The sequence below is a fragment of the Diadema setosum genome, chromosome 14 (assembly GCF_964275005.1).
Source record: "Diadema setosum chromosome 14, eeDiaSeto1, whole genome shotgun sequence".
Classification (NCBI taxonomy): domain Eukaryota; kingdom Metazoa; phylum Echinodermata; class Echinoidea; order Diadematoida; family Diadematidae; genus Diadema; species Diadema setosum.
In genome coordinates this window covers 14,631,889-14,647,040 of record NC_092698.1, presented here as the reverse complement: position 1 = coordinate 14,647,040, position 15,152 = coordinate 14,631,889, and the positions used below count along the sequence as shown (strand labels likewise).

The window sequence follows — 15,152 nt, the reverse complement described above, 5'->3', positions numbered from 1 at the left end:
ACAAGGACAAAATGATTCTGACGAAATTGCCTATGCAAATCATTCATCTCTTTTAGGGGTTGATACCAAAAACTGGTGACTAGTGTCGTTAAGGGCACAAGTAAATTCTGGCGCTGCTCCAGACTCCGGCTCAATTTAGATGTCCTTGGCGTGACTTAGATTTGCACTTCAGGTGCTCATATTTTGCTCACCTTGCCAAAGTCTGATGTACTTTTCTACTTCTTGATAATGGGAGAAAAAAGATATTAGGGTAATGGCCCATTCTGCTGAATGGGGTTCCCAGTGTCAATGTACCGGTAATATCAGGCAGAGGGCACAGAATTCTCATTTAAGCATCATTTATGAACGTACTCTACTGAATATTGTGCAGAACTTGCATATTCTTGCTTTTAGTGATTATTTTTACACACAGAGATAATGCTAATGAATATTTACAATACCCTTTTCATATTGTTAAAGGAATGGTTTATGAATGCGGTTCGAAAGACTCTTGTAATAAAACAAGTTAAGTATTATTTATATTTTTAGTAATATTTTTATTTTTGTTAGTCTGTGAGAAAACGCTCATCCTGTTGCTCCCTAATATGCAGCTCAGCTTAGCTTGACCCTGTATTTTTTCTACCAGGCCCATGATGCATGCATGTGATATACATACTTATTCTTGCATGAAAGTTTATAGAGAATAGTATGTTTGATTGACAAGACCCAGAGGTTGTTACGCTGCTGTAGTCTAGTATAGCAAGTTGTTCACAGGTGCAAGAGTTGTAATGCCTTGGCATTTGGTATAGGCCCTACTTGACTGCTTTTCGTACGCATAGAAATCAACCACTATGACTGCAACTCAAAATTGTATAATGTGAAATTTCTAATTATGTTTGATTGTATTGAAACTATGTCTGTTTTTCTGTAACATTGCTCCTTTCAGCAAGGTTAAAGAGACTGAACAGTAATGGGTGATGTGAGGATTCAGCTTGCAACGTTTTGCGAGATATCTAGAAACCACTCTTTGAAATGTTAAAGAGCATACAATTCTAAGGGGAATCAAAAGTTTATTTGATGAAAATTGGTTTTTGAAATGACTGGAATATCTAAAAACAAGGAAAAACAAAGAGATCCTAATAAAGTTGTGACATGTCAATTTTATTAGGGTTGCTTCTTCGGATATCTCAGCCATTTCAAGGCCAATTTTCATCAAATAAACATTGAGTCCTCTTTTAAATTACATGCTCTTTCATATTTCATAAGAGGTTTCTCATCTCACCAAAAAATGTTGTAAACCTGAATCCTCACCTCAACCAGTACTGTACAGTCCCTTCAACTTTACCATGGAATAGAGTGTCCCTTTAACTCACGATGTGTATAAAAGATGTGCTGCACAATGCTACTGGCACAGGACATTTTCAACATTGCCCTTGGGGCTCCTCAATAACATCATTGTCAATGTGACAGCTGTTAGGAAATGTTTCTCCTGTGTGCTGAGACTGTGTTTATGTTTGAGTGTGTATAAAATGTGTGTGTATTTGTCTTGTTATGGCGATTCTGGCCCCTCCTCTCCTTCCCCCCCCCCCCCCCCCCCCCCAATGATGGGGAAAAACTTTGTCAGTCATGGATATAGAGGTATTCCTCTTTTGCAAAGCATCGTGGGAGAATGATGGCTCGTAGTGCAAGACGTTTCAAAACGATTCCTTGAAATGATTTTGAATGGTGCTGTATTTTTTTTTTCGCTTTGCTTTTTTTGCTAAAAAAAAAAAAAATTAATGGTTGATATTAACTTACTGTACATGTCTGCCTTTTTTTAGGGGAGGGGGTAGGATTTAGGTCCCAGGAGCACGATTAAAGAATCATTGATTGTCAAAGAGATTAGGTCCTGTACCCACTGATGGGTGTAGATGGTCTAGGTAACAATAATTGTTCTGAGAGTGTAGTAAGAGGACAAATGCCCTTAGATCTAAATCTTGTTACCACTGATCATGGAAAAAACAATATTAAGAGTCAGGATGATACATATTATAATCATATTGACTGTATAGGCCTATGTGTGTTTTGTTGTATGTGGTGCTTAGTGTTGCATGTATAAACCAGTGAAAGGAAAGAGCTAGATACAGCTTAGAAACATGTCTATGTGATATAGACTAGCTAGCAAGCTGGTTTCTGCTGAGCCCTGGGTTCAGGGTTATTCAAAATAGGGTCAAAATGGTGTTTCAGACTACACAAATCTCGTATTTGTTACAGCATCAACAGCATCATTTTCAGTGCCCTTCTAATCATGTTTTAAAGTATAACCCGTTTGTGATAGGCAATGAAAGGAATCTATCTTAGTTTATCATTGGCTCTAGGCAAATGGAATTCCAATTCCCATGCAACATCTAACCGCATGTTGCAAATTCCACAGCCTCTTAATTAAACATGCAACTCCAGGAACACACACTTGCATAAGTACGGTACATGTATTGTAAACATTGTTTGTATTATTGTAATGGAGACTGTTGCAAAGATTTTTATGCCATAGTGCATGACAATAAATGATCTGAATCTGAATCTGAATCTGAATTGGCAGACATGCTTCAGGACAAAGCAGAGCTGAAAGTCTTCAAACATGTTTGAGAGGTCAGACTGGTCAGTTTACAATTATGCTACCCTAAGTAGAGCAAATCTTGACACTGCTGTAGCATGATGGGCCAAATATGGTCTGAAAAATATGATTGGGAGAAAAATGCTGAAGTGTATTTACAGGCCTACAAATATTATGCAACTAGCAGAAAATGTGTCTGTAAATTATGTTCTCAAACAAGATCTTTTGTCAGTCTAAAGGGGCTGAAAGCCTTAAAGGGAACCAGTCAAGCTGTCAACCAGTGAGCTGCCTAACTCCAGACAGCTAGCACAAATAATTTCTCATTTTTATGGTCTCACCAAGGAGGTTTTATACATTGGAGTTCCAACTGGCTGTGATTATTCAAACAGTTGTCCGATTTCTATTGATGTTCAAAGGAATTCCACAGGTGCACTTGTGCCTTTGATGATGGATGTTCCTTGCCGCCGTCTTGCTCAGCATTCTGAATCTTCTTCAACTTTAATTGATAATATTTTGACAAATGTATGCACAAAAGATATTATCTCAGGTATATTCTATAGTGATATCACAGATCACTTACCAATATTTTCATTAACTCATAATATTTTCATGAATGAACATGGTGAAAAAAAGTTCGTACCCAATAGAAAACATCTCAATCCCAGAAACATTGCTTCTTTGAATAAGGAACTAGCAAAAATTGACTGGAATATTATTTTTTCATCCAACGACGTTGAATTTACATATGACATATTTCTCACGAAGTTTAAGCAATCTTTTGATAACATCTGTAAAGTTGAAATATCCGTTAATAAAAAGAAAAAGAATATTCCCCGGAAACCATGGATCACCAGATCTCTACTTAAATGCATTAATAAAAAGAACAGACTTTATAAAGTATTTTGCTCCAAACGCGATAAATCGTCCGAATTGAAATTTAAGAAATACCGTAATAAATTAATTGCAACTTTGCGAGCCGCACGAAAACAATATTTTGGTGATTTACTTCAGACGAATAAGAATAATCTAGTTAGAGTTTGGTCAATAATTAATAGTCTCATTGGTAAGAAAAATAAAGATGCTTTCCCTTCTTTTTTTATAAAGAATAATGAAAAAATATATAATGATCAGCACATTGTAAATGAATTCAATGAATATTTTTCAAATATTGCATCAATTGCTCTTGAAAAATTGAATAACACTTCCATGACTCGCTTTTCTTCTTATCTTAAACATTCTTGTGAAACAACTTTGTATTTTGCTCCAACTAATGAATCCGAAATTATTAATATTGTAAAAAGTTTTAAGAACAGTAACAGCACAGGATTCGATGAACTAAGTACTTTCCTTCTAAAGGTAATTTATTCAGTTGTTTCCCCCTTAGTACACATATTTAATTTATCTTTATGTTGTGGAAGGGTTCCAAAAAATTTAAAAATTGCTAAAATAATACCTGTTTTTAAAAGGGGAGACAAACACTTATTTTCTAATTACAGACCCATAGCTTTGTTGCCTTGTATTTCGAAAATTTTAGAAAAAATTGTTTATAAAAGATTAATATTTCATTTGGACAAACACCAACTACTAAATAATTCCCAATATGGTTTCAGGGCACGTCATTCATGCGAGCATGCGTTAATAGACCTTCATGATAGACTGCTGAATAATATCAATAACAATAATCACTCTTTCGGAATTTTTCTTGATCTAACCAAAGCCTTTGATCTGATTAATCATGATATTCTTTTGTACAAATTATCTTACTTTGGAATTAGGGGTACAGTGTGGGACTGGTTCCACAGCTATTTAGATGAAAGATACCAATTTATTTTCTATAATAACTGTAGTTCATCATATTCAAGGGTCCAGTGTGGAGTCCCCCAGGGATCCATACTGGGCCCTCTCCTGTTTCTTTTATATATCAATGATTTATGTTATGTATCCTCCTTCTTTAATTTTGTGTTATTTGCTGATGATACCAATATTATTTCCTCTCACAGTGATTTTAAGTACCTTGTCTCTAAAACAAATACTGAGCTTGATAAAGTGTCTGAGTGGTTTGATGCTAATAAATTAATTGTTAATTACGAAAAGACAAGCGTTATGTATTTTCGTAAACCCACAATATCTCATGTCTTAGATGAAGTTAAAATCAAGATGAATAATGTTCAATTAATGTATATCAACATCAGTTAAATTTCTAGGTATTATACTTGATGAAAAATTAAAATTTAACGAACACCGTTTTTTGATTTGTAACAAAGTTTCCAAAAATATTGGTATATTATGCAAGTTACGTACTACGCTCCCTGAAAAGCAGCTATTTATGTTGTATAATTCTCTTGTCCTCCCATATTTACAGTATTGCACCATTACATGGGCAAATGCTGGTGTTACTCATTTAGATCCCATACACAAATTGCAAAAGAAAGCTCTACGTATATGCTCTAATTCTGCTTATTTTGCCCCTTCTCAGCCTCTATTTTTTCGTTTAAAAACCTTAACAATATATGATATTTATAGATTCAAAATCGCTAATTTAATGTTCTATGTTAATAATAATTTGGCACCAGTTAATATTTCTAATTTATTTCGCCACAATAAAGATGTTCACCAATATAATACTCGCTCACGTCTTAAATTCAATTACCCTGCAGCCAATAGTCACTCCATATTAAAATCTGTTAAGCATACCGGTCCCCGTATCTGGAACAACCTTTCAAATGACATCGCTTCTTGTTCAACCATAACTTCTTTCAAATTTAAATTGAAGAATCTTTTGATTCATACATATAAAGAAAATAACCAAGTTCAATCATTTTATTTGATTTAAATTCCAAAAGATTTTACAATAGTTATAATATATACTCATGAATTTTATTACCATGAGGAATATATATGCATCATGTATGTGACTGTATTTATGGGGGGGGGGGGGAGGAGGCGTCGAACTTCACTGGGCTATAAGACCTCCTTACTTATTTTTTTTCCATTTCAATGTATAGTATCTTCTGTGTTTTATGTACAATTTCAAACAGTTTATTATTTTACTTCATCTAAAAATTATGTTCACTTCGTCATGTACATGTACATGCATTCTATTTATCATTGTAATCTGGGGGCTTTACGCCTTTTCAAGCAATCGCTTTTTGTAGTCCCCGTTCTCCTCATCAATACTTCTTTTTTGTTTGCTATGTTGATCTCACAATGTATTTGTTTTATGATGATTGAGATGAATAAACGAATTGAATTGAATTGAATTGAATTGAAGATTAATTTTGAACGTTATCATAATTTTGGCCATATTTTGCTTATCTATTTATTAAATGAAATGAAATTTCAATTAATGATAAAGCATGTAAAACAAAAGACATTTCCGTCCAGAAATTTGCGCAAAAGTGTAAATCTGAGCTGTATCATGTGAAAATGTTTAAAACTGTACCATCCTGGAAAGCTGGTTTTATCACTTTTCCGCTTATCTAGTTTCCACAAATGAAACTAAAATGGAATAATCTTCAAGTATAATTCTTTATTGATAGATATATCAGATTAGTGCCCGCATATGCCCAGTCGAGTAATTTTCATGGTCATTTCAGCATTTTTTGCTCAATTTCTATTCGCGCATCCTCCTGTCTGTACCACCTACCTTTTATAAGAAGGGATAGTGAAAAGTAATTACCATCACAAAGAAATATCTTCCTTTGAAAGTGGCTAGTGATTACGCAATGAGACACGAGTCAATTGTCTTCCTATCTGCGCGGCAGATCCTGTTTTGCACATGCTTCAAATAATTTTGAGCGGCGGCTTCGAACATCTAGCAAAGGAAATAAGACGGTTGTGACTCCATTCTCTAGAACCTCCTTGTTCTCACACACAGGGTATAATTCTACTTACCTCCTTCTTACCTGTGTACATCAACCCTATGCATATTTTGTTCTGGAAAAGAAACTGCCCCCTCAGATGAAAGTCTGAAATATGAAAATCTTGCCTTTCCACCTTTTTGGATGCCAGAAGTATAAGAAAGACAAGATCATACAACCCACTTTTTTTTCCTTTTTCGGCCCCAAGAAGATGAGGTCTTGTATATCTCGCCTTTTGGTCTTCTCAGACCTAAGGAGTCTAGAAGATGAAATCTCGCATCTCTCCTTTTCACATTCTTGGACTATAGAAATCAAAGAGACAAAATCTTGGATCCATATGAAAAAGTTCAATGCATCTGCTCCTATGAATCAGAGAGACTGTATTATTAATGCATGCACGAATGCACTCAACCTCCGTACTCGGTGCGTGCATTACTTTCTGCATGTTTTTAATAGGGTTAAACTTTTTCATATGCACCTTTTTGCCTTCTCATATTCAGTAAGGTTGAGAAGGTGAGGAACTGTCATGTCTTCTCATTGGCACTCAAATGCTTCTGCATCAGAGCAAAATTATGGAAAGGAGATGTCATCATGTTGTCAAATCCTGGCCTGTTTGATCCTAACAGCATGTGATGAATCATAGTTTTCTGAGAAAAATATGGGGGGGGGGGAAGTAAAATGACAGTGTAGGCCAAGATGATTTAAGCAGCAGGGTCAGAGATCATACAAAGAGCTGAAAAATACATTTTTTTTTTTTTTTTTGGTGGTCTCCTCAGGAACATTATGTGCCAGCCTTTTCCACAGGCAGATGATACGTCCTCATTATCCTCATATAAATCTGTTTGTATGTAGATCTGAGTATCTATGTATACATGTCTGTCTTTACATACGTTGTATGGTATATATTTTTGTAATCTTATGTTCACGTAATGTGTCAACTATACCCCAACTTACATATTAGGGCCTACTTGTAAGCTAAATTTACATAGACCCCGTTTACAGTGCGGGGCTGGGCTCGGCCGCGGCCGAGCCCAGCCTCAATTGCGCGGCCGAGCCTCGCAATTTTGTCCGTTTACACTGCTGGGCTCGGCCGCGCTTTTAATTCAAACCTTTCAATATTTTGTCGTAGTGGCGCTCTACTTGTAAACAAACGCAATTTGGTATAGTCTGGTTTTCAGACCCTTTGCCAACTGGATTCCGTGACGACGAAGTCGCCGTTCGGGCAAAGGCCTTTGCCGAAGGAAAAAATCCTTTGCAAGACAAAACCACCTTAAACTATACTAGTTTTCGACGTTGATGGGGTTAATATCGTGAATAGCGAAATAGTAAGGGCAGAGGGTTTGGAAGCCAGACTAAAATTGGCCGCACATTTGGCCCAGTTTGCGTTTACACCAAGAAGAGGCCGGGCTCGGCCGCGGCCGAGCCGCGGCCGAGACCACCTCCAGAGCGAGGCCAAATGCGAGGCCAATTTTGGCCTCGCATTTGGCCTTTTGCGTGTTTACACTGAAGCGGGGCTGGGCTCGGCCGCGGCCGAGCCTCGCACTGTAAACGGGGTCATACAGCAGGGCTTCACACTAACTTTTATATTTGGTGGCCCAAAGGCAAACATCCAACCTACCAAATTCTTCATTTCTGAAATTTTGGTGGCCAGACGTGCGTTTTTGGTGGCCCTGGGCCACCGGGCCACCATTAGTGTCGAGCCCTGCGTACAGGCTTTGTAAATCTATGTGAGCCTCCTTCATATGCATGCACATACACATGCTGAATGTGACCAAGCGGAAATATGAATAAATGGGACTAATGGTTGATATTTGTGTGAGATAGCTATATTTTCCTGTTAGCACATATATGACATATGTTGTGTGCCCTTTCTTCAAAACTCCTTTTTCACCTTTAAAGGGATGGTAGGCCTATAGTATTGGTGGAGATGAGGATTGGGCTTTTAACTTTTTGTGAGATACCAAGAAACCACTTATGAAATAGTACAGAGTATACCATTTTAAGAGAAATTCAAAGTTTATGACATGAAAATCGGTTTTGGAATGGCTGAGACATCCAAAAACAAAGTAAAACAAAGCGATCCTGATAAAAGGTGGGTCTCACCTTTTATTAGGATTGCTATTAGGATTGCCATTTTAAAACCAATTTCCATCAAATACTGTATACGCTGAATATTTTGCGAGGTTTTTATTTTCGTGAATTTCGCGAGTCAGGTGCTATTCGCGAAATTAAAGACATGCGAAAATATTGACACTGATCCCCGATGTGAATGTGACGTACGCGTGTACTCTTCTCCGTTCAGTACAGGACTCCACAATCGCTAATTTAACCACTCGCGAAATCGTCAGGAATTCTCGATTCGCGAAAATTTAGACTCGCGAAATATATGGCGTATACAGTAAATGTTGAATCCCTCTTGGAATTACATTTTCTTTCATATTTCAAAAGAGGTATCTCATTATCTCACCCAAAAAATGTTAGAAATCTGAAGTTAGGTCTGAACTGAAATTTAAATATAATCCCTTTAAATGCCTGGTTGTCTGATATTGCACTGAATTTAGAACAATGGTCCCATGACAGGAAGTATTTCGGTTGATGGCTCTTTAGAAATGCCAGACTATTGTGAGATGACTGACACGGTCAACCATGCAGGAAACAATAAAACCATGATGCATGCAGAATATCCACAGCCACCTATTATCGACAATGAAAGGGCATTCCCCTATGAAAAGTTACATTGTTTTGGGTTTTTTTTTGCACATCTGCGTCTGTATTGCATCTGTATCACTTGAGGTGATGGTACAGAGAACATAGGTCCATGTAGGGCCTACATGTATGTATCATGTCTGTATGTGAGATATAGCTGTAGGCCTATATGTACACACAGGTACATGCATACATGTGCACATTATACATATTCACACATTAATGTTCTTTTTCTCCCTTAAGAAAAAAACTTAGGGAGAGAGAGTAGAAGTTTTGAACAAGTGTTCATATTTCAGACTTCAGCTTGTGACAGTCATTACAACTCATATAAGCATCTTTTTCTTCTTTTTGAGGAGCAGTTGCCATTAAGGTTGTATACACTTTTATTTGAAAACTTAACCCATATCGGGCCACCTACGGAATATTCCGTAGTTCGTCCGAACGCCTCAGTGGCCACATACGGAATATCCCGTAGTGAATGAAATGACATACTAACGACGTCATTCCAAAGTTCTTTCACCTTTTAACCTTTGACAACATATCCCAGAATGCTTTGCTACACTGTCTGCGATAATTCAAGAAGATTTTGTCCGTCGAATGCCAACAATATCGGAAAAATCATCGAAAAAAATGTGTGTTTACATGAGATAACGTGAATAACCATGAAGAGTCAGTGGGTGCTATCTACAGCTGTACGGAGTGCTCGATTTTGGATTTTCTGTCGCAGTTTTTGAGAAGGTTTGGACACTTGCCGGGCGATGATTCGACGGGATAATAGTCCCACATGTACATCCACATGTATGTACAACAATTGTATAATTCAGTTGAAACTGAAAAGCTGTAGATCTATGGATATCGCAACGAGTTTTGCTTCAACACGCTATGTAGGATGCACACATTACACTATGGATTCCTGTGCGCTTGCAATGGCTTCATCATCATAAACATGAATATAAACCTGCATTATTGTATCAATGATATTTGTATGTCCAGAAAGCTGACACTCTGATCATTTCATTTCCGGTACTGGATGTGTAAAATTACAACATTTGGTATTTTTAATCCATGAATGAAAGCAAACGAACAAATTGATTTCGTAACTTTTGGATTACTGTACTTCACTTCTGCTGAGTACTATGACTACACTGTGCATTGAATGGCAACATGTCATATACCATTTTAAAGGGAATTTTATATTCTTTCAAATGACATATAACTTGTCTATGTTTTGTTCATTGCTTGTTAATGAAGAGCGATTGTTTGGAGAGTTGTCTGCCTGTCGGCGTGTGTGCGCAAACGTTGCTAGGCCACTGCGATGTTTGTTTACACAAATGCGTTGGCCCGTTATGGGTTAATAGGCAGTGATAAATGCATAGAATCTTCTGATGAAAGGTAGGCCAGACAAAAAGTGGCAAATGCTATTGAGTTATCAATATGAGCTGTACCAAGATATCTGAGGATGGATATGCTTTGTGCGGCTGTGTCACATTGTGTTGCTTTTCTCTTGAAATCATGCTTAACTCGTTGAGGACCGACTGATTTTGCTATAAGTATAACACGCATTTCCCATAGACGCCTGTCCGAGTATTCTCAGGACTCGTCTTCAACGGGTTAGGCCTACCTCATTGAATGATTTTTGTTTCACATATATTTATAAGTAATTGAGTTTGACCATAGATAAGTACTTATTTGATATGTGTGGATGCATGTAGGCCTAAGTGTATGCAGATATTCACTAATTAATGACACTCAGTCGTGTATCATGTATGCATATTTCTTATTTCAAGAAATAGTTTCACAGTTACAACAACCTTTACTGAATACATGGGCCAAGCTTTTGTTTTGCTGAAAATGATATGAAAAACAGATCTCTTCATTTCACTCTGGAGAAGTCCGTCGTTTCCCAGACATTTGAGAATGACTCATTCTTTATACTATTAAATCCACTCTCTGGTATGTGTATGAAAACTTGCATTGGTCAGCCTTTTTGACAACTTATCAAGCTTGAACTGGGAATATGGAAAAGCCAGCCAGAGAGATATGATGTCAAGGTCTACATAATTTGCTCGTGCTGTTACTGGACCGTTCCGCTCCTCCCCCCCCCCCCACCCCTACCCCACCCACCCACCCCTACCCCAACCACCAATGTTTGATTGATGGGGAGAGCCATTGATATTATACAAAGATCACGTGGCTTTTCCACTGGAGCATGGATCCTTTTGCAATTGTCAACTCCAAGCTGGGAGAGTGTATTATTGTGTGTATAATGGCTGGATTACAAAACAGATCAGCTCGTATCAAAGCCATTGCCTCTGTAGTTGTGTCACAGCCCTAATGTCATAGCCCTGTATAAGTAATCCTAGGTATTTTTTAAGTGTGGCACATGCTGGCTTTCGCTCCAAATCTCTCCAGATCTCAGATGTCAATAGAGGCAATCTAGTGCAAATGCAATGTATTGGGGAAGTTATTTCTGCTTCTATCCCTTTCTCATGCAGGATTAGAAATAGAAAAGGGGGATAGGCCTACATTGTATGTCCACAAGATCTAGAGAGGGTTTTGAAGGTTCCTGCTCTTTGCATGCATGGAGTTGTAGAAATGTGTGACTCAAACAAAATTGACATTGAGGATATATGAAATATAAGACAAATTAAGGTGGTTAGGGAATGCTATTTAGTGAGATGAGGATTTTGAAAGTCAAGTTAATGAAGGAAGGAGGTGGATGAAAACAATTAGGAAAAAGAAAAAAGACAAAGCAGGAGACAAAAAGAAAAGGCAGAAAAGGAAAGAATGTAGCAGTACCAAATTACACATGGTAAGCATCAGCAGTAGAGGGAACCAATGAGGAACAATTTTTTTTTTTCTTTTAAGGAGACAAGGAAACATTAAGTTGGGGTCAAGTTTTGTGACTGTAAGGAGGAAAAAGAAAGGGGAAAAAAAGGAGTGAAGGAGACAGGTATGTCAATAACAAGGCACAGCTTGAGATCCCTGCTGGGATGTAGCCCCTGATACCAAGCTGCACTCCTCCCCACACCTGCCTGGTGGAACTCAAACTTGAGACCCCCTCGTCTCACTGGAGACCCCCCTTGTCTGATGACTTCCATCCGCCTGATGTTCTCATGACCTTAGAAGGGGTTCCAAGCTTTATAGAAACTTGCTTATGGACACGTGTGTAGAGACATGTTTTTAGGAACATTGCAAATTGTTTATCCTAAATCATAATATTTAGTAAGTCTGAGAGCAAACTTTAAAGGGTGTGTACAGTTCTGGTTGAGGTGAGGATTTAGCTTTTAACGTTTTGGGAGATACATGTATTCAGAAACCACTCTATGAGATGTCAAAGAGCATGCAATTCTAAGTGGTATCAAAAGTTTATTTCATGAAAATGGGTTTTGAAATGGCTGAGATACCCACAAACAAGGTGAAACAAAGAGATCCCAATAAAAGGCGTGGCCTGTCGCCTTTTATTATTATCACTTTTTGGGATATCTCAGCCGTTTGAAAATTAATTTTCATCAAATAAACATTGAATCCTTCTTAAAATTACATGCTCTTTCATATTTCATAAGAGGTTTCTCATTATCTCACTTAGGAATGTTCAAAACATGATTCCCCACCTCAACCAGTACTGTACAGTCCCTTTAATTAGTTCATCTGAAATGTAATTAGACAGTTAAATGTTGTGCAGCTCTCCGTTTGGTTTGGACACAAAAATTCCAATTTTCTCCACCCCCCCCCCCCTTAAGAAAAAAAAGAAAAAAAAAATCTTCGAACCTGTCCTTGGTATGTTATTAGAGTAACATGTGTTTCTGTATCCTCCTCAGTGGATAAGTTCTGTCTGTGCCTAAATATTTGAAAAAAAAAATTCAAAATACAAACATTTTTGTATACAAGTCAAGTAGAGCTGCTCAACACCTACATTACATGGAGTTGCCAATTTGTCTTACTCTCTAAACTTTTACAATTCATAATTCTTTTAATGTGACTGATTTCCGCCCTTTTCAAATTAACTAATCTACTTTTCTATTTCTTTCTAATTTTACACAAAGCAACATAACATCAGGATGGAATAGCCCTTTGTGTAAAACTGTCATAGACTAGTGGCATACAGTCTGAGTCATTCTCTTTATGATATTTTATTGGTTCTGCTCTGTTTGGGTTTCAGGAGTGGTTTGTTCATGTATGAGAATTTTAGTTGTCATCAACCTTCCCATTCTTGTCATCAGCACTGCCAAACATTTTAGGCTCGTCTTTGATGCTATCGAAAAGCAGTCAAATCATGATACCCCACAAGAATTTTAGGTCGAAAGAAAAAACATATTTTCAACATAAAATTTTATGCCAGCTGATAACGTTTCAACAGCAGCTTCTCATGTGATCAGACATCTGCCAATGATAGCTGCATTGACTTGGATGTTGTCTAAGTTCTTTGAAGTTTTATGTGTGTGTGTGTGTGTAGCTGTGTTTGTGATTGAAGGTGAATTTGTCCAGGAAAAAGATATTGTGAGTGAAAGCAAGTTTGTACATGCAAAGCAGGTACATGAAAGCAAATAATGTATCATAAGAGATGTGAGTGACATTTAACATTTTGAACTAAGAACTTAAAACATTCGTTTAACAGATTACTATCTTATCTCTACATCTCATTTATCATTGTGCCCTCTTAGTGCTGAGTATTTTGTATTTCTCTTTTCTACTTCAAACATGGTAGCCTATACAGCTTAACATGTTTGTTCGCTTCTGTTTTTGCTTCTCTGCTCTAGACGTCAGCTTCCTGACAGTGGACCTGAGGAATTCCCTCTGAACAACACAGTGACCAACAACCTTGAGAATAACAGATCTAGTGAGTACATTTGGTTTTTGGAGATACCCCTCGTGATTGATACTAACTTAAGTTGCGTTCAGACGGGAGCCCTTAACCTCGAAGTTAGGAAACTTCGAGGTTAGAGCTTGTAGTTAGGGACCGTGAAGACGCACTCATAGTTAGCAAACCTCGAGGTTTGCTCGATGTTTTGAGCCACGAGAAATCTTATGGTTAGCGCTCTAACCATGAGCCGCGGGGGGTCCCCACTCGTAGTTAAGCACCGTGTGGACACAAAAAACAACGAACTCGAAGTTAAGAGTGACCTCGCCGTAAACTCCAGCCCCCACAATTTCCCTCTGCTTCCGGGTCAACCTCCCAAACGTACACCACAAATACACTACACGTGAAAAACCTATGACGCACGACACAACAACATCATCTTTTCTTCCCATGCGCTTGATTTCTGAAACTGAACACGTCGAACTCGCTACTGTATTCTATATTCTTCTCCGACGCTAAAAAAATGTTTTCGACGAATATCTTCATAAAGGCATAAAGTCATCAGTGCAGTGCTATCTCTGCATACCATGACAGAGAAAAAGAGTACCTGTAAGCGAGTCGGACAGGGTTGGACTAAAGAATAGATAGACGCCTTGTTAGCAGTGTGGGCTGAAACTTCCGGTTTTGTGGTTTTAACATCGAGTGGGACCCACTCGTAGTTAAGGGGGGGGGGGGCAGAAGCTTAACCTCAAGGTTTCGTAACTTCGAGGTTAAGATTCGTTGTGTGGACACACGTCGTAGTTAGGGGGCAAGAGCTGAACCTCGAGGTTTCCTAACCTCGAGGTTAGGGCCTGCCGTCTGAACGTAACTTTATATATATGTGATATGCTGGCTAAACAAGGGCAAAGCTTTTAATTTGGAGAGAACTAATTTGAAAGTCAGTACATGTAAATCCTGTCAATTCAGGACTGATTAGGATACTGAACTTTCACCTGCATACATTTCTGTTTAACAGCTGGTGTATAAGGGCTTGGCACAGAAATATATGTTTATGATAGAAATGCAAGTTGTCACCTAATCAATACTGGAAAAGTGGAAATTTTCTCCTGATTAATTTTTTTTTTTCACTAGGTCAGGTAAGATGAATTTCACATGGTTTCAATTATGCAGAATCAAAATATATAACAGTATTACATACAACAAACAGCAAATA

General features: G+C 37.7%; 1 protein-coding gene across 1 annotated transcript in view; it reads left to right on the top strand.

The window, feature by feature from the left end:
• LOC140237747 (uncharacterized) overlaps positions 1-15,152 on the top strand; it is a 49,895-nt gene that overhangs the window by 33,198 nt on the left and 1,545 nt on the right. The window contains exon 6 of the mRNA XM_072317675.1: positions 13,899-13,978. Coding sequence (XP_072173776.1) covers positions 13,899-13,978 — 80 coding nt within the window. The remainder of the gene's footprint in view (positions 1-13,898; positions 13,979-15,152) is intronic.